Source organism: Notolepis coatsorum (genome assembly GCF_963971535.1).
Source record: "Notolepis coatsorum genome assembly, chromosome: 15".
Lineage (NCBI taxonomy): Eukaryota > Metazoa > Chordata > Actinopteri > Aulopiformes > Paralepididae > Notolepis > Notolepis coatsorum.
This window is the reverse complement of record NC_140179.1, coordinates 87,413,132-87,438,205: the sequence shown is the minus strand read 5'-3', so window position 1 is coordinate 87,438,205 and position 25,074 is coordinate 87,413,132. Positions and strand designations below refer to the sequence as shown.

At 46.4% G+C, this 25,074-nt stretch overlaps 1 protein-coding gene across 1 annotated transcript; it reads left to right on the top strand.

Moving 5' to 3' along the window:
- Positions 1-704: 704 nt before the first annotated feature.
- tymp (thymidine phosphorylase) lies at positions 705-24,868 on the top strand (the record flags this gene model as incomplete). Its single annotated transcript, XM_084331087.1, has 9 exons — positions 705-822; positions 6,249-6,451; positions 6,884-6,982; positions 10,444-10,573; positions 16,722-16,840; positions 19,293-19,455; positions 20,066-20,293; positions 24,493-24,633; positions 24,726-24,868. The coding sequence occupies 9 exons, from the start codon at positions 705-707 to the stop codon at positions 24,866-24,868; spliced, it is 1,344 nt and encodes a 447-aa protein (XP_084187213.1).
- Positions 24,869-25,074: the final 206 nt, after the last annotated feature.

Below are 25,074 nucleotides of genomic sequence, written 5' to 3'. Positions count from 1 at the left end.
GTAACTTTCTCAGAGTGTCTTCCCCCCATCTCTACCCCCATTCAACCTGTTTCTGTCGGTCATTCTTGACCAGAGAAAATGCGATAAACGCAAAAAGAGCCAGCGGAATGGCCAAAGTAAAAAAAAAAAAAAACTGAATCAAACCATAAACAAGGTGGCCTGTTGGGATGTTAGATCCTAATGTGAAAAACTGTGATTTTATGTCTGCTCATTTTACCCTTGCTATTATTTTTACTTTTATCTCTACGTCCCACTATCCGCTGGGTGCATACTATGACCTGACCTGTATCATGTTTTGTAACAGATTACAGAAATTTAAGAAGCCTATTGGAACGTGAGGTTCTGATATGATTTGATTAATATATCTGCATTCTTTTATCCCACTTTATGCTTTGCTCTTGCTGCTTGTTTTACACAGATTGTATGTCTTATTTCTTACTGATGTAAAGCACTTTGAACTGCAATCCCCTGTATGAAATGTGCTATACAAATAAAGTTATTATTGATTGATAATCAGTTTACTGGCTGCTTACTGTCTGTTTAGATTGAAACAAAGCTATAGACTGACTGTTTACTGATTGGTTACTGATGGCTACTGACTTGTTACTGACTGCTAGCAGCTTTTTACTGTCTGTTAGGGTTAAGTGTGTATGTAAGCTGACTTCCTTTCTTTCTTGCTGTCCTAGTTTGCAGGCTAGTTAAGGATGCTGTCGTTCCCCGAAATTATAAAGAAGAAGAGAGATGGAGAGATTCTGACGGACAAAGATATTAAAACTTTCATTCAAGGAGTCACCGATCAGTCCATCCAGGACTGTCAGATAGGTAGTTATATTTCATATAGCTTTGCGCTCTGCTCTATTGGAACTGTCCCTTTAATCATATGCTATCATGAAAACTTTCAACCACGTGCACTCACCTACACCTGCCTGACCACGCCCACATCCGCTCACACATAAGCGGGATCATGGCCATACTACCAGCTCCTTTCACCACCTGGAAGTACGTGTAGAGCACCTCTTCAAGATCAGTGCTGAAGTAGTTAGTTAGTTATAGGAGCTGTGTTGGCATTGTCTTTTGTTTTTCCCTCTCTCACTAATTTACGGGAGAAAGACAGAATAATGTCGTCACCACCGGAGAGTCTATTCTGACCTCCACCGGCGTTTCACATTCGGGCTTCCTCGGGGCGTAGTGGGGCTTTCCTGCTCCACGTTTGTGGCAGGCAGGTGAGCCTCAGCGGCGCCAGGAGGAGAGTGCTATTCAGCGTTGCTCTCCGGCTGTGCAGCTGGATACTATTGCCGCGAGAGGCAGTCGGCTGGTCCGACGGTCTCTCTGGTGGGTGGTGTCTTGCGGCGCGGGCTCTCCGCCTCTGCTCGCTCACGTCAATTGGCGGTGAGCGGCGGGGGCGGACGGTCTAAACAAATGTGTCAGTTGTGCGGGGTCGGCTGCTCAGGCATACGGGCCCGCAGAACAGTCGGCTCCAGGCGAGGATTCCTCCGTTACCTCTCCATCGCGTCCGATACAGATACTGGCCGTTAGCCTGTAGCTAACTGGCAGTTAGCCTGTAGCTAGTTGTTAGCCTGTAAACGTCCAATGGACAATTGGGATTGCATGGAGGGGGCGGGGAGTTCATGTTTGACGCCCCACGAAGACAGAGCTCTCTCCCCTCGGGCAGACTGTGCTTTGTTTTTCTGGGAGCCCCGTACTCCGAGTCTGGGTTCAAGTCCCACCTCCGAGGCGGGATGACCTACTGCCATTTTCACTGGGCGTTGGCCCCCGCCTATCAAAAAGTGGGTTGAGCCTCCCGCCGCGAGGGATGCAAGCGTGCATATTTTTTGTCCCCGAGCTTAGGGTGGCCCGCATAAACGGGACTCCGCTGCCGACGCCACTGTATCTCTGGCAACGCCGTCCTGTGAGGGAGGCGAGCATTGTCTGCCTTTTCTTTGGGCTAGGCAGTTGGCTATCTGGAGTGACCAGGCCTGCATCGCTATTCTCCACCTTACGCAGCTTCAGTAGCTAGCCGTTAGCCTGTAGCTGGCCGTTAGCCTGTAGCTAACCACTGGCCGGTAGCTGGCCATTAGCCGGTAGCTAACGGTTGGCCTGTAAGAGCTAGCCGTTAGCTTGTTGCTAGCCGTTAGCCTGTAGCTGGCCGTTAGCCGGTAGCTAACGGTTGGCCTGTAAGAACTTTCCGTTAGCTTGTTGCTAACCGTTAGCGATAGCCGCAGGGAGATAGCGGGCCGCAGAAGATGTCGTCAGCCTGCACCACGGCCGGCCGCAGGATATAGGGTAGTCGGACACAGGATTTCCCCGGCCATTGAAGACGTCACAGGCGTGTTTTCTTATTGGCCAAGAGACATGTCCGTGAGTTACAGGGCCTGTGCTACAGACCGCTGTCATTGTAAAGGATAGATGATGCGATGCAGTCGAGACTGTTGGTCCTTCTGCTCTGCTCTCTAACAGTAGTGTATATTGGGCCGTTTTGTCTACTTAGTCCAATCTGTTACATGAACCTTTTTCAATAGTTTCACTCACGTTGAGGTCACTCTGGGAAAACCGCTGTCTTCCCCTCTTACATAAAGAGCAGGCTTGACACGGTTTTTATTCCCAGGCTCGTCGTATAAGAGCCTGTGTCTGTGTCTCTAGTACCGGCTTCCTGCTGCTCATCCCAGACAGCGAGGGGAAACATTGTGGGGCTCTTTCTTGTTAGAAATTCGCCGTCACTGTTCTGAGGTTCTTTACGAGCATACACACTGTTTCATAAATCAGCACTGGCCCAGGGTGTTTTTCAATGATTGAATCCGCTTTTTGGGACCGGCACGCCTTGGTTGCCCAACATCATAAAAACTGAGTTTTTTATGCGGTCGGCTGGGAAGGAGATTTTTATTGGCAGGGGGGTTTCACGCCCGTTAGGTGGGCCACCGGGAGCGGTGCGTTTGCGTACTGACCGTCTTGGTGGCGCCCTCTGTGATGTTTTGGATTGACACGCGTACCTACCCCCCTCTTAGGACTGGGTGTGGCAGCGTGACAAGGGCACGGGACTTGTCCTGGTCGCGCCATACCGGATCAGTTTAACCCGCTGTCCGCCGGGGTGCAGACAAGTTCTGGTACCCCGAAGGACCCTGGGCTTTTCCGGGGGGGAAATGTCAGGGCGGGCTGGACGTCACAGGGGTTGATGTCATGAATGTGTGTGTCATATAGATGCCACTACGAGTTGCCCTTAACAGTGGTGTGCATTGGTCCATACTATGTTGTAAATTTTTGCACAATGTTGGGTTGGTCCTTCTCCATTCGTTTTCACCCCTCCCTCCCTGCTAAACCGGGGATAGGAGGGGGTTGTCAGGGAGGCTGCTTCTGTCAACTCCTCTATGCATCCCTGTGTAGGTCCCGGTCCTCCAGGCCCAGGTCGGGCCTTGCCCTCATTGACCTGTTGGCCTGGGTTAACCATTTTTAAACCTGAAACGCCTTGAACTGCATTGTATAGCCTGTGTATACTCGCAGTTATGTTTCCGGGGTTTCTTAATGGGTTAAGGGAGCAACCATTTTCTGTTAATACACATAGGGGGGTGGTTGTCTCCCCGGTATGTTGGTAGCAGAGAGTCGACTCTCCGGTTGAGCCCGGGTCTGACCCCGGCTGCCCAAGAGTATGCCCCTGCATGTTTCATGACGTCTGCCAATTGTGTCAAACTCTTTCTCTGAACCTCGACCCGCAGGATTAATAAATTGGCAGGGTCAGGGTTCGTGGTGGAATCTGTTCGCTGGCGGAGTTGGCTAACTCTGCCTCCGCAAGGTTCGTGACCCCATGTGACATGGTGCACGGCATACCGAACACCCTTTCCGATACTGTTCTTACAGTTAGCCCCTTAGGCGCCTGTCTAGTCTGCAGTGCTCCGGGCGCAGGTCGAGTTCTGCTCTTGTTAAGACCTGTCTGCCTGGATTGAGGGATCAACCTCCTTGGTTGGTTGTCTCCCCGGTGCGCCAGCTGGCCCCACGACATTGTGGGGGGGAAGCCTCCTTGGAGTACTTCGGAGCGGCGTGCCAGGTGGAGAAGGGCCTTCACCTATTGTAGGCCCTGTCCGATACGCTGGCGATGTGGGGGGTGGTGTCACCAGTGACCGTCCGGTGGGGGATGCCGCAGCCTCGTTGACCTCGCCAGGCCCCTTTTTCGAGGGGTCCTGGCCCCCGGGATGTGGCCTGGGGCTGGGGCCTCATCCGCGCCCCGCTGCTACGGCCTTGCCACAGGGTCGGGGTTTTTTGACCCCGACCCCGCGATTGTTGGGGGCTGTGACATGGGTTTTTTGCTTCACGTCCGTTCCCTGGTGGCGTGCGGGATGCGCGACCGAGTAGTCGTGGGCCCTTCTATATGAAGGTAAGTCCCACGGTCTGCTCACCCTGTGCGTTTGAGGTACTGTTCCCTCTGGTCCAGTCTCCCTCCTGTCCCTCACTAGGGGGGGCGGGGGGGCCTGGATCCTCCCCGCTATTCTGATGGTTGTAGGGGACCTCAGCGGGTACATCTGTCGGGCTTTCCGCTCTGCTCCGCTCTTGTGTTTCAATAGAGCAGAGCGCAAAGCTATATGAAATATAACGAAGGTTATCCTATAACCCTAGTTATATGAGTATAGCGAGCGCTCTGCTCTGACTCACTGAGGACCCCATGTGTCTTCCATTTCGGTGGTGAAAGACTGGGGAAGGAGCTGGTAGTATGGCCATGACCCCGCTTATATGTGAGCGGATGTGGGCGTGGTCAGGCAGGTGTAGGTGAGTGTATGTGGTTGAAAATGTTCATGATAGCATATGATTAAAGGGACAGTTCCAATAGAGCAGAGCGCTCGCTATACTCATATAACTAGGGTTATAGGATAACCTTCGTTATCCTCAACAACCGTAACTAACCTCAACTAACCTCAACTAACCACAACTAACCTTAACTAACCATAACCAACCTTAACTAACCTTAACTAACCTTAACTAACCTCAACTAACCGTAACTAACCTTAACCAATCTAAACTAACCTTAACTAACCTAAACCAACCTAAACTAACCCCAACTAACCTCAACTACCTTGAATTAACCTTAACATAAACTATCCGTAACTAACCTAAACTATCCGTAACTACCCTCAACTAACTGTCACATTGGTAGGACTGTCAAATTGGTAATTAACCTTAACTTAGGTAGCAGCTTTAGACAGACAGCTTCAGACAGACAGTTTCAGACAGACAGTTTCAGACAAACAGCTTCAGACAGGTAGCTTCAGACAGACAGCTTCAGACAGACAGTTTCAGACAGACAGCTTCACAGACAGCTTCAGACAGACAGTTTCAGACAGACAGCTTCAGACAGACAGCTTCAGACAGACAGCTTCAGACAGACAGCGTCAGACAGACAGCTTCAGACAGGTAGCTTCAGACAGGTAGCTTCAGACAGACAGCTTCAGACAGGTAGCTTCAGACAGACAGCTTCAGACAGGTAGCTTCAGACAGACAGCTTCAGACAGACAGCTTCAGACAGGTAGCTTCAGACAGGTAGCTTCAGACAGACAGCTTCAGACAAACAGCTTCAGACAAACAGCTTCAGACAGACAGATTCAGACAGACAGCTTCAGACAGGTAGCTTCAGACAGACAGCTTCAGACAGACAGCTTCAGACAGGCAGCTTCAGACAGGTAGCTTCAGACAGACAGCTTCAGACAGGCAGCTTCAGACAGACAGCTTCAGACAGACAGCTTCAGACAGACAGCTTCAGACAGGCAGTTTCAGACAGACAGCACAGACAGCTTCAGACAGACAGCTTCAGACAGACAGCTTCAGACAGGCAGTTTCAGACAGACAGCTTCAGACAGACAGCTTCAGACAGACAGCTTCAGACAGGCAGCTTCAGACAGACAGCTTCAGACAGACAGCTTCAGACAGGCAGCTTCAGACAGACAGCTTCAGACAGACAGCACCCAGGGTCCAGTAACAGTTTTTTTTAATCCACAACATACAGACAAAGGTTTTAACCATTCAACAATGCCTCATGTTCCTATGATTGATTTGTCTCTTAGACCGAAATATCTCCAAGATATCACATCAGTATCTTGGAGACTGTTGTATTCTGTTGTGGATCATTTGGATCAATCTCTCTCTCTCTCTCTCTCTCTCTCTCTCTCTCTCTCTCTCTCTCTCTCTCTCTCTCTCTCTCTCTCTCTCTCTCTCTCTCTCTCTCTCTCTCTCTCTCTCTCCCCGTCTTCACTCTGTTGGGTGTTATTTAGGAGCCATGTTAATGGCTATCTGGCAGTGTGGCATGGGCACCATGGAGACAGAGGCCTTGACCAGGGAGATGATGTTATCGGGGGAAATGATGTCATGGCCAGGGGAGTGGGCAGGGCTTGTAGTTGACAAACACTCAACAGGAGGGGTGGGGGACAAAGTTAGCCTGGTGTTAGCACCAGCGCTAGCCGCCTGTGGATGTAAGGTACACACACACACACACACACACACACACACACACACACACACACACACACACACACACACACACACACACACACACACACACACACACACACACACACACACACACACACACACACACACACACACACACACACACACACACACACACACACACACACACAAACACACACACACACACAGTGTCAGCCAGGTAGTCAGCCAACCAGTCATTTTATTATTCATCTGATTCTGTCCTGTGCGTGCGTGCGTGTGTGTGTGTGTGTGTGTGTGTGTGTGTGTGTGTGTGTGTGTGTGTGTGTGTGTGTGTGTGTGTGTGTGTGTGTGTGTGTGTGTGTGTGTGTGTGTGTGTGTGTGTGTGTGTGTGTGTGTGTGTGTGTGTGTGTGTGTGTGTGTGTGTGTGTGTGTGTGTGTGTGTGTGTGTGTGTATTAGGTTCCTATGATCAGTGGGCGGGGCTTGGCTCATACGGGAGGAACTCTGGACAAACTAGAATCTATTCCTGGATTCAACATCCACCAACCAGTGCAACAGGTACTAATCTTAACCTTAACTATTGTTAACTAACCCTAAATAACGGGGAATTCCGGTATTTTTAAACATGGACCCTATTTTCCCATAATTTGGGGTCTAAATACATTTTTGTAATTGGTCCAGTATTGAGAGACATCACTTGAATGTCGGCAATGTAATCACATGAGGCAATCATTCATGTCAAAAGTACGTCCACCAAAAGAGCTTTTTTTGCCATTGACAGCTCAGATTATCATTATATGTGTCTGACAACATTATGTAAAGGATTCCTACAGAGAGACCTTTGTGTTTAGGCATCTTCCAGTCTCTCTTTATCCATTCCACTATTTACAGCCGGGGACATGTTTTCTGATATGCCAATTCTTATCAGAGCTTATCAGAGCTTTTTATAATGAGTCAAAATAAAATCAGCATAACAAACTAACTGAAGCTAATAACTAGCTAGATATGTTCTATACATAAATTCAACATAACAAACTAACTGAAGTTAATCACTAGCTAGATATGTTCTATACATAAATGCAACATAACAAACTAACTGAAGCTAATAACTAGCTAGATATGTTCTATACATAAATTCAACATAACAAACTAACTGAAGCTAATCACTAGCTAGATATGTTCTATACATAAATTCAACATAACAAACTAACTGAAGCTAATCACTAGCTAGATATGTTCTATACATAAATTCAACATAACAAACTAACTGAAGCTAATCACTAGCTACTGTAGATATGTTCTATACATAAATGCAACATAACAAACTAACTGAAGCTAATCACTAGCTAGATAATGTTCTATACATAAATTCAACATAACAAACTAACTGAAGCTAATCACTAGCTACTGTAGATATGTTCTATACATAAATACAACATAACAAACTAACTGAAGCTAATCACTAGCTAGATATGTTCTATACATAAATTCAACATAACAAACTAACTGAAGCTAATCACTAGCTAGATATATTATATACATAAATTCAACATAACAAACTAACTGAAGCTAATCACTAGCTAGATATGTTCTATACATAAAATCAGCATAACAAACTAACTGAAGCTAATAACTAGCTAGATATGTTCTATATGTAGCAGGGTGGATTATCCCTGCTTTGTGGGAACGGTTGCTGGCAGTCACAAGGTAGCTGGACACAGCAGAGCTCCGTCTGACTGCACCCTCGTCTTTGGGCCTAGAGCGTCAAACTGGGGCCCGGTAATGGGAGTGAATGGGGCCTGGGATTTACCAACCTGGTTTGGTACTCTGGTCTTCCTCGCCTCTCCGGGGCGGTCAGCAGTACTCCCCAACTCGCTCTCACTTCCCTGATTACCTCCGTTAACCCTCCCACACCTAGTGACTGATATGCATAAATAGATTTGTTCCTCCCGCGAGCAGTACCCTCCCTTGATGACCACTAGAAACCTTATAATGAAAAGGGGAGAGTTGGGTAGGAAGGGGTTAATGGTATATACGTTACCCACACCAAAAGAGTTAACACTAGGCACAGGAATGGACACGCACACAGAACCCCATTTAAGCCTTTATGTTATTTTGTACGGTTACAAAGATTTAATAAGAATGGTCGAATGGAATGAAGTCTTACTATGGCTCAGGTTGTAACTCAATACCTTATAGACACGTATATTATACACCCACCTCTGGGTCGGTACCAGGGATAATATACTTCAATGTGTTTGACTCATCACCCACGTCTGGGTCAGTACCCGGTATAATACCTCTATCAGGCTTTAATTATATGGCAAGAATAATACCTCTCTAAGGCTTTACTTATGATGCACCAGGTCTGTAACCTCCCCACAGGGAAAGGGTTAATTAGATGGGAAAATATTATTAAAGAACCACACGTTATCACACTCAAAGGAAATCAAAAATGTGGGCCCACTGTACCAAAACAAAAGTCCTATACTAATGCCGGCATAGAATGTGTATGGGGTACCCCTATGAACTGGATTTAGCAACGTTAGCTTCACCCGTAGGCCGCACCACACTGTGTACTGTGTAATAGCTCCGGAGCATCGAAGCTCTATTGTACTCAACCAAAATGGCGGCCTCGCCGCGCCACCACCGTCCAGGTAGCAAGATGGTGTCGAACACTCTTGTCGCGGGCGCTAGCAAGCGGGGCTGGAGCAGAGGGCAGTAGCTGGCTGAGAGCGTGTGCTGGGTGATGGCGATGGTGATGGCGATGGTGATGGCACGGAAGAACTCCCGTGCTGGGCTGTCGACCACCGGAGCAGAGCAGACGTCGAAACGCCGGCGAAGGCTGGTTGTTGACAGCCGGCGCTGGGTTGATGCGCAGCCATACACTTGCCCTACCTTAAACTGAAGCTACTCTCTGGGTCCCAAACAGCCCACCTGCTACACTGTTGCGCAACGTGGCTGGCTACACCGCCGGTCTTCTTCAGCGGCTCGCGCTCGGTGTACACTGGAGTCAATATAGCCGTTAGCAGCATGCTACATATACCGCACACACTGCTACTATAACACGCTATCTATGGACGTTAGTTAGTCCAAACTCGAAGAGGCTCGTTCTTCCCCCTTCCGTCTCCATTGACTCGCTTCCTTCCCCGTTTCTCTCGTACGCTCTCTGCCTGCCACCGCCCCCTGCTGGTACCGCCAACTAGCCACACAGGGAAAACTGGGTGGAAGAATATGATCCAGTGATACTGTTTATAATCCATATTCCAGCCGGTAGAAGAAGGAGAAGCCCGCGTCATTGTTCGAGGGAATATTAATGGAAACTAGTTAGTATGTCTTGGTGCACCAGGGGAGATAAAAGGCAAGTCAGCACTTCTGAATAATAGCCATATTTTCAGGGTGCTACATATACATAAATTCAACATAACAAACTAACTGAAGCTAATTACTAGCTTGTGAGGGTAAATCTAGTTTCGCACTAAATATGTTCCTCCCAGTCTGAACAACTAATGTGATAAACTAATACAATTATATTTAGCATTTTCATATTATAATGTATATCTGTCATATTTACTATCAGTTTGCCACTGCATTTAGGAATACAAATGGACTATCTTGATCGAGAAGCTAATGTTTGCTAACTGTTGACCATCTTGGATTATGGTCATTATAACGAATGGTCATTAGTTATACATGTTGTAAATGTTTCAGTATGTTACTATAATGGTCATTAGTTATAAATGTTTTAGTATGTTACTATAATGGTCATTAGTTATAAATGTTTTAGTATGTTACTATAATGGTCATTAGTTATACCAGTTTTTGTATGTTACTATAATGTCATTAGTTATAAATGTTTTAGTATGTTACTATAATGTCATTAGTTATACATGTTATAAATGTTTTAGTATGTTACTGTAATGGTTAGTTATAAATGTTTCACCTTAAACACATAGAGATTTTAGTGTCTACTGCAATACTCAGACTCTCTCTCTCTCTCTCTCTCTCTCTCTCTCTAGGTCCAGCATATCCTGTCTACAGTGGGATGTTGCATTGTGGGACAGACTAAGACGTTGGTTCCAGCAGACAGGGTGCTGTATGCTCTGAGAGATGCCACCAGCACTGTGGACAGTTTACCTCTCATCACAGGTAGCATGAACTCTGACCCTACTGACCCCTAACGACCACTAGATTCTAATGACCTCTAACCTTACTGACCCTAATTACCTCGGACCATAACTTCTGCTTTAAAACAAGACCACTTAACAATGTACTACATTGTATATACATAATATGAATGAATATATCTAAACATATTATAGCCTATACATATGTATGACCAAGGCTTACAGTCTCAGGTGATCTGCAGGGCACAGGAAGAACATACCCACTCCACCCGGAAACTCCTGAAAACTGAGTGATCCACTGCTAAGAGTTTTACTCTTTTAGTTTTTGGGTTTGCCAGTTTCACCCACACAGGATGGTAGTAGGAAAGCGGTGTTGTGACCGCCGGGCACTCGGACCCCTGCGTGCGCCACTGTTGCTTGCGCAAGGGGGAACCGTCAATCCCCCCCAACCTCCCCTGGTGCACGGGATCCAGGGTGAGACCTCCGCACTGGTTTGGTTTTGGTCCAACAGGCGGGCTCACTCGCTCGGCCCTCCGGCCAGGTAAACCCAGGCACACAGCCTACACTGGAGCTAGCCCTGTGGAGACTGGAGCTAGCCCTGTGGAGATTGGAGCTAGCCCTGTGGAGACTGGAGACTGGAGCTAGCCCTGTGGAGATTGGAGCTAGCCCTGTGGAGACTGGAGCTAGCCCTGTGGAGACTGGAGCTAGCCCTGTGGAGACTGGAGCTAGCCCTGTGGAGACTGGAGCTAGCCCTGTGGAGACTGGAGACTGGAGCTAGCCCTGTGGAGACTGGAGCTAGCCCTGTGGAGACTGGAGCTAGCCCTGTGGAGACTGGAGCTAGCCCTGTTGAGACTGGAGCTAGCCCTGTGGAGACTGGAGCTAGCCCTGTGGAGACTGGAGCTAGCCCTGTTGAGACTGGAGCTAGCCCTGTGGAGACTGGAGACTGGAGCTAGCCCTGTGGAGACTGGAGCTAGCCCTGTGGAGACTGGAGCTAGCCCTGTGGAGACTGGAGACTGGAGCTAGCCCTGTGGAGACTGGAGCTAGCCCTGTGGAGACTGGAGACTGGAGCTAGCCCTGTGGAGACTGGAGCTAGCCCTGTGGAGACTGGAGACTGGAGCTAGCCCTGTGGAGACTGGAGCTAGCCCTGTGGAGACTGGAGATTGGAGCTAGCCCTGTTGAGACTGGAGCTAGCCCTGTGGAGACTGGAGCTAGCCCTGTGGAGACTGGAGCTAGCCCTGTGGAGACTGGAGCTAGCCCTGTGGAGACTGGAGCTAGCCCTGTTGAGACTGGAGCTAGCCCTGTGGAGACTGGAGCTAGCCCTGTGGAGACTGGAGCTAGCCCTGTGGAGACTGGAGCTAGCCCTGTGGAGACTGGAGACTGGAGCTAGCCCTGTGGAGACTGGAGACTGGAGCTAGCCCTGTGGAGACTGGAGCTAGCCCTGTGGAGACTGGAGACTGGAGCTAGCCCTGTGGAGACTGGAGCTAGCCCTGTGGAGACTGGAGCTAGCCCTGTGGAGACTGGAGACTGGAGCTAGCCCTGTGGAGACTGGAGCTAGCCCTGTGGAGACTGGAGCTATCCCTGTGGAGACTGGAGCTAGCCCTGTTGAGACTGGAGCTAGCCCTGTGGAGACTGGAGCTAGCCCTGTGGAGACTGGAGACTGGAGCTAGCCCTGTGGAGACTGGAGATAGCCCTGTTGAGACTGGAGCTAGCCCTGTGGAGACTGGAGCTAGCCCTGTGGAGACTGGAGCTAGCCCTGTTGAGATTGGAGCTAGCCCTGTGGAGACTGGAGACTGGAGCTAGCCCTGTGGAGACTGGAGACTGGAGCTAGCCCTGTGGAGACTGGAGACTGGAGCTAGCCCTGTGGAGACTGGAGACTGGAGCTAGCCCTGTGGAGACTGGAGCTAGCCCTGTTGAGACTGGAGCTAGCCCTGTTGAGACTGGAGCTAGCCCTGTGGAGACTGGAGCTAGCCCTGTGGAGACTGGAGCTAGCCCTGTGGAGACTGGAGACTGGAGCTAGCCCTGTGGAGACTGGAGCTAGCCCTGTGGAGACTGGAGCTAGCCCTGTGGAGACTGGAGCTAGCCCTGTGGAGACTGGAGCTAGCCCTGTTGAGACTGGAGCTAGCCCTGTGGAGACTGGAGCTAGCCCTGTGGAGACTGGAGCTAGCCCTGTGGAGACTGGAGCTAGCCCTGTGGAGACTGGAGACTGGAGCTAGCCCTGTGGAGACTGGAGCTAGCCCTGTGGAGACTGGAGACTGGAGCTAGCCCTGTGGAGACTGGAGCTAGCCCTGTGGAGACTGGAGCTAGCCCTGTGGAGACTGGAGACTGGAGCTAGCCCTGTGGAGACTGGAGCTAGCCCTGTGGAGACTGGAGCTAGCCCTGTGGAGACTGGAGCTAGCCCTGTGGAGACTGGAGCTAGCCCTGTGGAGACTGGAGACTGGAGCTAGCCCTGTGGAGACTGGAGATAGCCCTGTTGAGACTGGAGCTAGCCCTGTGGAGACTGGAGCTAGCCCTGTGGAGACTGGAGCTAGCCCTGTGGAGACTGGAGCTAGCCCTGTTGAGACTGGAGCTAGCCCTGTGGAGACTGGAGCTAGCCCTGTGGAGACTGGAGCTAGCCTTGTGGAGACTGGAGACTGGAGCTAGCCCTGTGGAGACTGGAGACTGGAGCTAGCCCTGTGGAGACTGGAGACTGGAGCTAGCCCTGTGGAGACTGGAGACTGGAGCTAGCCCTGTGGAGACTGGAGACTGGAGCTAGCCCTGTGGAGACTGGAGCTAGCCCTGTGGAGACTGGAGCTAGCCCTGTTGAGACTGGAGCTAGCCCTGTTGAGACTGGAGCTAGCCCTGTGGAGACTGGAGCTAGCCCTGTGGAGACTGGAGCTAGCCCTGTGGAGACTGGAGACTGGAGCTAGCCCTGTGGAGACTGGAGCTAGCCCTGTTGAGACTGGAGCTAGCCCTGTGGAGACTGGAGCTAGCCCTGTGGAGACTGACCCCGAAAATAAAACACTAGACTTCGTTCAAGGAAAAGAAAACCTTATATTCAGGACAAATGAGACTGTGATCTTACTCCAGAATGAGAATGGCATCACACTACTAACCCCTGAGTCTACTAACCCCTGAGTCTACTAAACCCTGATTCTACTAAACCCTGATTCTACTAACCCCTGATTCTACTAAACCCTGATTCTACTAAACCCTGATTCTACTAAACCCTGATTCTACTAAACCCTGATTCTACTAAACCCTGATTCTACTAAACCCTGGTTCTACTAAACCCTGAGTCTACTAACCCCTGATTCTACTAACCCCTGATTCTACTAAACCCTGATTCTACTAAACCCTGATTCTACTAACCCCTGATTATACTAAACCCTGATTCTACTAAACCCTGATTCTACTAAACCCTGACACCAAACTGTTAACTCCTCCTAACTCTTACTCACTTTCTCTTTCTATACTACTACAGTATGTACTATGCTAATAGGTCTATACTACTATCTTCTATGTACTATGCTATTATGTCTATATTAGTATCTACTATGCTATTGATTGATTGATTGATTGATTGAAAGTTTTATTAACAGATTGCAGAATGGGTACAATACAGTACGGCTCAATACACACAATTGTTAAGGGGATGCAGACCAGAGAAAGACTTGTTTACATCAGGGTCCCCCATTTTCAATTCATCATAACCAGTGTGCGAACCATACCATGATCTTCGGGGGAGCTCATTATATTTGGGGGGGGGGGGGGGTCAGCAGCGCTGCATGTGCCTCACAGGGAGGACTTTACTGTGACGCTTGCTGACATAGGCTATAGGTATGAGTAACGTTACAGAACCACACATAGTCCACGCCCCACAGGTGGCCTGCATGCATGATGAAGACGCACATATTGAAATACACATGCTCAGATTAACCCCATCTGATCCAACACTAAAATTCACACACAACAGTCCTATTTACACATAAACACATGGAGGAACCAATAGTCCATGACCAAACACATCAAGTCTAACATTATTATAGTAGGCAAACGCATCATTATCACACCAGTCAGCACCCTGGTCAGTACTCAGAGACAGGGTGAGAGCCCCACCACCCACACACGAGACAAGCGCAATGACCAATAATGATAATAATACAGTTACTGTAATTAGGAAAAGCAGGTCTTACCTTAACACAGAAGCGACCACAAAGGCCTGGGATCAGCTGCCTGCGAGATGCGTCCTCACTTGCTGTTTTAAAGTTATTCCAGACTGCTTTTACAGTATTAAAACTACTCGCCACCCACCTGATGGTGAAGATCTGCCCAATTCTCAAAATCTGCATGTCACAGAAGTAGTCCCCGCAGCAGGTGTAACGTTGTTAACGTCGCCAGCAGTCAATTTAAAATGGTCTGTGATTGAAGAAGTAGATGCTCCTACCGGCTCCTGCTCAGTCGAGTCGACTGGCTGCTTCGCCTTCTTTGTAAAACCAAAATTGGTTAGAAGGCTTACTTCTTTGATTTTTCGTTTAACTTTCGACATTATCCTGAATACCTGTATTTTCTTTCTTTTAAAACGGCGGGGTGAAGTTTGATTTGTGCCTGCAGGCTGCAGCGCCGCCACGCTCCGAATGGTAATTGCAAGAATAGCATGTCACCATCTATTGAACCAACGGTGAATTAGTGCGCAAATCATGAATCATACATCAAAATAGCCAAATTTTACGCATTATACACGATGATGACGATACAGAAAATGACAGACAAATTTGAAATGCATGGCAAAAATAGCATTTATTGTCAGTATTTTAGAGATCCCCCAAAAATTCACAAATCATGTTTTCAGGGGAGCTGATGTCTCATCTAGGGGAGCCATGGCTCCCCTAGCTCCCCCGTGGTTCGCACCCTGATCATAACATATATGACATACATGACCTACAGGTAGACAGTACTCTTACATTTAGACATTTATGACATACCAGAGTACATGTATGTCATACTACTATGTCTATACTACTACCTACTATGCTACTATACCTATACTACTACCTACTATGCTAATATGTCTATACTGCAATTCAGAGTGTAGCACTCAAGTTCAGCACTGCTAGACAAACAATACTACTGACCCTTAGCTGCCAGAGTTGTACCCCTCCTGCTGACTTGTACACAATTTGTAAGTGGGTTGGGATAAAAGCGTCAGCTAAATTACTAAATGTAAATGCTGACCCTAGAGAGAACATAGACTTCACAAAGACATTTATACAAATGCAAAGTTGTGGCGTAACAATTAAAATCCCCAAAAGTATTTTGTATTTAGAATAGGAATGTTGTTACCATGACTACACCAACAGGATGTGATTAAGCATTACATCACGTGCAGGAGTGTGTTCTCCTCATTAGATCACGCCTAGTTGTTAAACCCCCCTAGGCGTGATCTAATGAGTATAACACACGACTTCTAGTGATTTAATGCTTTTATACAATGGCCTAATTCACCCAACCTTATTGCTATACAATAAACACACAGTAATTGAAGCATAATGGAGATTTATTCAAAAACAGAAAAAGTTGATCCAAAAACAGAAAAGGTTGATCCAATGGGCCATGCCCACAAAATGCAACTGAACAAGTCATGCAGGACAAGTCATGCAGGGTGATTATGGTTATTTACATTTGATTTACATTGATGGTAACATTCCCGGTTATAGTGCAGTTTGAGAAAAAAGTATCTGTGTCGTTATTTTGCCTCTTAGCTGGAACAGAGTTCTCAGAACCGTCTGCAATGCGCTTTTGCGCAGATGAGCCTGCAAGAACATGGCTATAATTTTGTCTGTCTTCCAGTTGACTGTATCTTTTTTTGAATGAGTCGTTATGAAGAAATCAATACATCCATTCAGAAAGATTATTGTCCGCCATCTTGGTTTCATTCAGAAAAAGGAATGAACGGCGGAGTCATTAAAAAAAAATAGTAATTCGGTTGTGGGCGGGTTCTGGGGTCACGTGGAGTGTCTTATACGATATCACAACGTCTAACTTGACTGTTTCAGCCAATCAGAATCAAGATATTTGCATGCCATTGTATAATGTAGGTTTTAACAGGATGTGATATACAATAGGTTCTACCAACACCAACAGGATGTGATGTAGGTTCTACCAACACCAACAGGATGTGATGTGTGTTGTAGGTTCTATAATCTCTAAAAAGGGGGCGGAGTCTCTGAATGCTTTGGTGTTGGATGTCAAATTTGGACGTGCTGCTCTTTACAAAGACCTGGCTAGTGCTAAAGAACTAGCATTATCATTGGTAAGTACCCTAAACTACAACCCTCTCTGCTATTGGCTCACACGTGAGTGTGATTGACAACCACGGCAGCCAATGAAGTACAGGCAGAGAGCTTCCCCGATCGGTTGGAAGCCTGAGCCACAAAACACTTCTCTGGGTCTTGGTATTTATCTTTTAAGCCCTTGTTGGCGCATTCGATTTAGCTTTTGTTTGTAGTACTCTGGTACCTTTGGTCTTGTTGTGGTTTATAGGTGTTGATGGGTTGGCATTGTTTGATCATGTGCGATATGTTTACTTTTTGCACATGCTGAGGTCCTTGTTGCCCACATGAGTGACCGTTAGATCCCCAACATTTCACCTCACCCTCCAATTACATGTGTTTATTTGTACATGTTTATTCTTTGTTATTATCCATCTCTCTCTGTAGTGTGTTTAAGATGGATAGTAGTCTGGCTATGTGGATGTTCCATTAACATCATTGTCCTTGAAAACTCCAATAAAAAAAATAAAAGATTTATGTTTTACAATAATAAAAAAAAAAAAAAAAAAAAAAAAAAAGAGGAAGCCTGAGCAGACTTCACAGCATTTTAGCTACAGTGTGGTGGTTATAGATCTTGGTGAAGAAGAGGATTAAACATAACCTGGTGAAGAAGAGGATTAAACACAACCTGGTGAAGAAGAGGATTAAACATAACCTGGTGAAGAAGAGGATTAAACACAACCTGGTGAAGAAGAGGATTAAACTGAACCTGGTGAAGAAGAGGATTAAACTGAACCTGGTGAAGAAGAGGATTAAACTGAACCTGGTGAAGAAGAGGATTAAACACAACCTGGTGAAGAAGAGGATTAAACTGAACCTGGTGAAGAAGAGGATTAAACACAACCTGGTGAAGAAGAGGATTAAACACAACCTGGTGAAGAAGAGGATTAAACTGAACCTGATGAAGAAGAGGATTAAACATAACCTGGTGAAGAAGAGGATTAAACACAACCTGGTGAAGAAGAGGATTAAACTGAACCTGGTGAAGAAGAGGATTAAACATAACCTGGTGAAGAAGAGGATTAAACACAACCTGGTGAAGAAGAGGATTAAACACAACATGATGAAGAAGAGGATTAAACTGAACATGATGAAGAAGAGGATTAAACTGAACCTGATGATGAAGAGGATTAAACTGAACATGATGATGAAGAGGATTAAACACAACATGATGATGAAGAGGATTACACAGAACCTGATGAAGAAGAGGATTCAACACAACCTGATGATGAAGAGGATTAAACTGAACATGATGATGAAGAGGATTAAACATAACCTGATGAAGAATTTAATTTATACAGCGCTTCTCAGTAACCCGAAGTCACTGACAGTAGGCAGAAAGAAAATAAAAACAAAGAAACAAAAGAAACAGAGCCACAGGGGAAACAGGGAACAATATGAAATACACAAGAACATAGAGCCACAATAAGTAAGGGATAATGTATAGCTACGAGGTCATTGTCGCAAAATAATTGACCGACACGGAGTTTAGAATACCGAGGTGCCTCGTCGAGGTGTTTTAAACGTAGTGAAGGTCAATTATTTTGCGACAATGACCGAGTATAGCTATACATTATCCCGCTTATTACATGGCTAACTTACTAACAATATACCTAATTCATTTTACACCATCGACAAGACGAGATCAAATGCAGACGCAGTTGTTCTGTGGCTCTGTCAGCCCAAATAAAGTTATTATTATTATCGCCGGCAGCCGGCAGGTGTGTCTGATTGCACTGATGCAGTGTGTGTCAGTGGGCTTGATTGCTCCAGCTGTGAAAAGCAATAATCACCGGTGATTATTGCGCGTTGCCCATGGTAGCGGTCAGTTATCGAAAAATAATTCACCGCTGTCAGGGGCTATTGACCAATCACAATTTAAGCATTTCGGCGAATGTTAAAACGCCATGTAATAACAAACAATAACAACAGGATGGAGGAGGGTGGTTATGGTTGGGAAGGTTAAATGCCGGGGAGAACAGGTGGGTTTTGAGATGGGATTTGAAGGTGGAGAGTGAGGGAGAGTCTCTGATGGTCTGATCAGAGACTCTCTATGAGAGTATATGGTGCTCGCATGGCGGCAATACACTTCTCATTAGAAGGTTAAAGTAGCTATGGATAACATTCAGCCACTAGATGTCACACTAGAGCACCAGCATGTCATCTAATCAGGTGCATTCCACGTGGGGAAATGAGAAGTAGGGAGGGGATATACTGTAGATGCACACAACATGTAAACAACAACATTAATTTTGGACCCGCAAAATGTTCTTCTCTTCCGCATGGATGTATTGTAAAAATATTACTCTGCATGAAAATGTTATCTGTAGCACGTTTAACAGTTTTTATCCTTAATTCTTAATTATTATATTTCTGTATATTTTAGAACTATTTTCATCCTTAAATCTGAATGATTATTTATGTATATTTTAGGTGAGTGTCGGCAACAGCTTGGGGATACGTACAGGGGCAGTGCTTAGCCATATGGACGCTACTATTGGTCGATGTGTCGGTAATAGTCTGGAGGTGATTGAATCCCTGGAGACTCTGAAAGGACGCGGACCCACCGACCTGTTGGAACTGGTCTACACGCTAGGTAACGTTCACATACTATACTAGCATACATACACTACTAAAGTAATATACTAACATACTATACTCACATACTGTACTATACCCCCTAAGATATTATAGGAATGTCATTCTGGTCATTTGACTGGTACAATATGTTGTCCACAGAGATTAAGTAGAGATATCCTTTTATAAATTGGGGTAGAACACAGTTATAATTGGTCGACATTACCATTCAGTTTGGTACAAAACACTCCACCAGTACAGTCTGAGCATGTGTCATAACCCCATTTCCCATTGGGTGATTAGCCTCCAATACATTAGCCTTGGTGTTGTCTGGGGAACCAGTGTTGTTTTGGTCTATGATTCTGTCTTCAAGTGAATGCCAGTCAAGTCGTGAGAACGACTTCCAACGTGGAAAGTAGGAGCTTCCCAGATGAACATGAAGGCACAAGGCACAGTAAACCCAATAATCCCAGTCAACCCAGTAAACCAAATCATCCCAGTAAACCCAGTAAACCAAATCATCCCAGTAAACCCAGTAAACCCAGTAAACCCAATAAACCGAGTAAACCCTACAATCTGGGTCCATTCCTGTCAACATCACCTGTAGAATGTCTGTGTTTTCTCTGCAGGTGGTCTGTTACTGACAATGACTGGCAGAGTGTCCAGCCTATCAGAGGGCAGCACGCTTATTTCAGAAGCTGTGATTGGTGGAGCTGCACTGTCAAAGTTCCAGGCCATGATGGAGGCACAGGGAGTGACCAATGAGGTGGCTAGGACTCTATGCTCTGCCCACACAGACTACCACAGCATTCTGAGGAGAGCCAATCATCAATTGGAGTTGAAGACACTGAGAGAGGGTAAAACACACACACACACACGCACACACACGCACACACACACATACACACACACACACACACACACACACACACACGTCTACATGTGTACAAAATCATTTCAATCAATCTACAGTCAGGCCCATAGATATTTGGACATTGACACAATTTTCATCATTTTAGCTCTGCACACCACCACAATGGACTTGGAAATGAAACAATTACAATGTGCTTTAAACGCAGACTTTCAGCTTTACTTTACAGCTCTGCTCAGGGTGACGAATGACCTGCTAATGACCCCTGACGCAGGATCACCATCACTCCTCGTCCTCCTCGACCTGACAGCAGCGTTTGACACTGTGGACCACACCATCCTACTGGAGCGCCTGCACAACACAGTTGCACCGTCGGACCATGCGCTGCAGTGGTTCCAGTCCTACCTCTTAGGCAGGACTGACTATGTCTCACTGGGAGGACACAAGTCCAGGCTGCTCCCTGTAACCTGTGGTGTTTCGGCGGGGGTCAGTTCTTGGTCCCATCCTCTTCATCATCACCTACATGCTCCCCCTCTGAATGTCCTTCCACTGTTATGCCGATGACACACAAACTCTACATAAAACTGCCCCAAACCCCTCTGCAACTCTGTCATGCTTCAGCTTCACCACCTTATCTTGAGGAGATAAAGGCATGGATGAACAGCAACTTCCTCCAACTAAACAGCAAAAGAAAAAACCGAGGCACTTCTCATTGGCACCCACACCGGGTTCAGTCTTCACCCATATCCCATCTCACCTTTGATGGCCAGGTCTGACACCCCACATCCACATAAAACACCTCTGCAAGACCTCATTCTATCACCTAAGAAATATCTCCAAACGCTGTCCCACTTTAACCCTGTCAGACGCAGAGCAGCTTGTCCATGTCTTTGTCTCCTCAAGACTGGACACCTGTAACGGACTCTTCATCAGGATTCCTGGCAAGAGCATCCAAAAGCTGCAATACATCCAAAACAGCGATGCCAGGATCCCGATGAGAGTCCGTAAACACGAGCACATAACCCCCATCCTCCACTCACTACATTGGCTCCCCTTCTCATCCCGGATCAACTACAAAATCCTGCTGCTCACCCATAACTGCATAAACGGACACGCACCCCTCTACCTACAGGAACTCATCACTCCACAATCCTCCACCCGTACCCTGCTCCTTCGGGTCCCCAGTACCAGGCTCTGCACCATGGGGGACCGAGCCTTCTGCTCGGCTGCACCACGCCTTCTGCTCGGCTGCACCACGCCTGTGGAACAGCCTCCCCATCCAGCTGAGGGCACCACAGAGCCTGGACTCTTTTAAAGCAGGCCTGAAAACCTTCTTATTTCAAAAGGCCTTTGATTGCTAGCTATTTCTTATGATTTTATTTTTTCTTGTGCTGTTGTTTTACATTTTCTGTTTATACTATGTTTTTAACTATGTTTTATTTTACTATTATTAATAATATTGTTTTAACCCTGTAGCACTTTGGGATCCTAGTAAACGTAAAGTGCACTACAAATACAATTTATTATTATTATTATTATTATTATTATTATTATTATTATTATTATTATTATTATTATTATTATTATTATTATTATTATTATTATTATTATTATTATTATTATTATTATTATTATTATTATTATTATTATTATTATTATTATTATTATCTGCACTGTGAAGTGTCGTCCAATGAGTTCTGAAGCATTTGTCTTGTTTACATCAGGGTCCCCCATTTTCAATTCATAGTGACATTTATGACATATACACAACATACATGACATTTATGGCATAGGGACATACATGACATACAGGTATTTAGTACTGTTACATTTGTGACATACGATGTGCAAATATACAGTACTGTTACAGGAGACTGTACAGGAGACTGTACATTAGGAGGGGGTGGGTGGGTGGGAGAGAAATATATATACGGTGGGGAGAGAATATATACATACGGTGGGGAGGAGACTGTACATTAGGAGGGGGTGGGTGGGTGGGAGAGAAATATACATACGGTGGGTGGGTGGGAGAGAAATATACATAAGGTGGGGAGAGAATATATACATGCGGTGGGGAGGAGACTGTCTATTAGGAGGGGGTGGGGTGGGGGCGTTTGGACATTTACGGTGGCCAGTTTCGAATTGCAGCCTCCCGTAGGTGCTCTTTAAGAGCGGTTTTGAATGTGGGTAGGGATTCACATTCCTTTACAGCTTTGGGTAGGGCGTTCCACATTGATGTGGCATAATTGCTAAACGTGTTTAGTCCCTTGTTTGAGCCGAATCTGGGTTTAACATGATTTGTTGAGCTTCCTCTGGTGTTGTGGTTGTGGTATTCACTGACCTTTGAGAAGTATTTTGACATGTACATGGGTACCTTAGTCGTATAGTGTATCTTGTAGACCAGGCCCATTGCAAGTTGCTGTACACTGTCGTCTACTCTAAGCCATCCTAGGTTGTCAAAGTGGGCGGGGGTGAGGTGGGTTCTAGAGGTAAGGTCAAGTAGAAGTCTGACCAGTTTGTTTTGTGATGTTTGTAATCTTGTTTTTAGCGCCTTTGAGGTGCTTTGGTACCATGAGGTGCAAGCATAGTCGTAGTACCCTTGAATGAGTGCTCCTGCCAGAGTCTTCAGGGTATTCTTGTTTACCAGAGAGGAGATCCGGTACAAGAATCTAGTTTGTTGGTTGACTTTTTTTATTACCTTGGATGCCATTTTGTCACAGGAAAGATTTGCCTCTAGGATGGAACCTAGGTAGGTAATTTCATCTTTCCTTGTGACAATATTGTCACCCACTGTAACTGAGAAGCCGTCGGTCTTGCTGAGTTTGTTATTTGATCCGAAGAGAATGGACTCTGTTTTACCCAGGTGTAATGATAGTTTGTTATCAGCGAGCCAGGTGCAGATTCAGAGCTGAGGGTTTTTTCAACCTGTAACTTGTTCTTGTCAGAGACCAGCAGGGCTGAGTCGTCCGCGAACAAGAACAAGTTGCATTCACAAGCTGACAACATGACATTTGCATAAATTAGGAACAGTAGCGGTCCTAGTATGCTTCCTTGTGGAACACCACAGCTAACTGTGAGGGGGGGGGATAGAGTACCATTTACCTCCACCATCTGTTCTCTCCCCTCAAGGTAGGATTGCATCCAGCTCACTGATAAACTATCAAAACCAATTACTTTTAGCTTGTCAATCAGAATGGAGTGATTGAAAGTGTCGAAGGCCTTTTGTAGGTCCAGCATGACCATGCAGCAGTATTTGCCCTGCGTCCACCTCTTGTTTGATGTGGTCGTTCAAATAGAGAAGGCATGTGTCAGTGGAGTGGGATGTTCTGAAGCCAGATTGGAATTCATAGATTAGATTTTTTTCCGCCAGGTACTTTTCGACTTGTTCATAGACTATTTTCTCCATGACTTTCGAGATGGAGGTAAGAATAGAAACAGGGCGGTAGTTGCCTGTGTCTAATTTGCTGCCCTTTTTGTGCAGAGGGGTCACTCTCGCAATTTTGAAGTCCTTGGGGACGTGTCCCTGTTTTATGGAGAGGTTTATTATGTGTGTGATGACTGGGGTGATGGCGGCTGCTGAGTCTCTGAGGAATTTGGAGGGGATGTTGTCATGGCCAGTGGCCTTGTTAGGTTGGAGGGCGCTCAGTTTTTTGAGTACCTCATCGGTTGTTACCATTTCTAATTTGAAGTCGTCTTTGAGCAGATAATATTGCCCGAAACACTTCAGAATTCATCCTGCTTTTGTCAGCAGTCACATCATCAATAAATACAAGGGAACCAGTTCCATTGACAGCCATACATTAGTTTAGATTAGATTCAAATTAATTGTCATTATACAGCACAAGTACAGTACAGCGAAAAGAAGTTTGGCATCCAACCAGAGTGCAATAGTAATATACAATGTACAAGTACATGCCTATGCCATAACACTACCATAGATACTAGTGATAGATAGATACAGTAGTAAGATAAGATGGTGATTTGGCCACAACTAATGTTTTTGCTATGTTTCTGATGGGTTTGTTTTGTTTTTTTCAGCATAATGATGGCTTTCTTCACTGATATTCCAGAGGAAGTCCATAATATTATGGGTAGAGTTTGGGATGGATATTTACTCTGTGATCTGTCTGTCTGTCTGTCTGTCTGTCTGTCTGTCTGTCTGTCTGTCTGTCTGTCTGTCTGTAGGTTGGGTAGCAGACATGGACGGTTTGGTCTTGGCTGAGGTGCTTCGTAAGCTGGGGGCGGGCCGATCAAAGGCTGGAGAACCTGTCAATCACAGTGTGGGGGCGGAGCTACTGGTGTCGCCAGGTCAACATGTTACCAGAGGTGAGGTGAATGATTCAGGGGAATTGACTAAATATTACATAAATAAGGTGCTATAACTGTCTCTCTATCTCTCTACCTGTCTCTCTCTCCAGGTGAGCCGTGGCTACGTGTTCACTATGAGTGTCCATCTCTGAGTTCAGGGCAGATTAATGGACTACAGAACGCACTGACCCTGGAGTCTCTCCAAAACACACACTCACACACCCTGGTGGCAGAGCTGATCCTACCCGAGTAACACCCCCCCCCCCCCCCCCCCCCCCGGGTGGCCGAGCTGATCCTACACAATAATTTTTCTTGTAGGGCCCCAATGTTAAACATTTCTAGAAAGTTATGAAGTTCAGGTTCAAAGTTCACCCAGAATTGTCCGGCTAATACAAGTTAAAACAACCCAACCCACACGTGCTGCGTGACCTCTTGAGACAAGAGTCCAGGCTGTGGTCC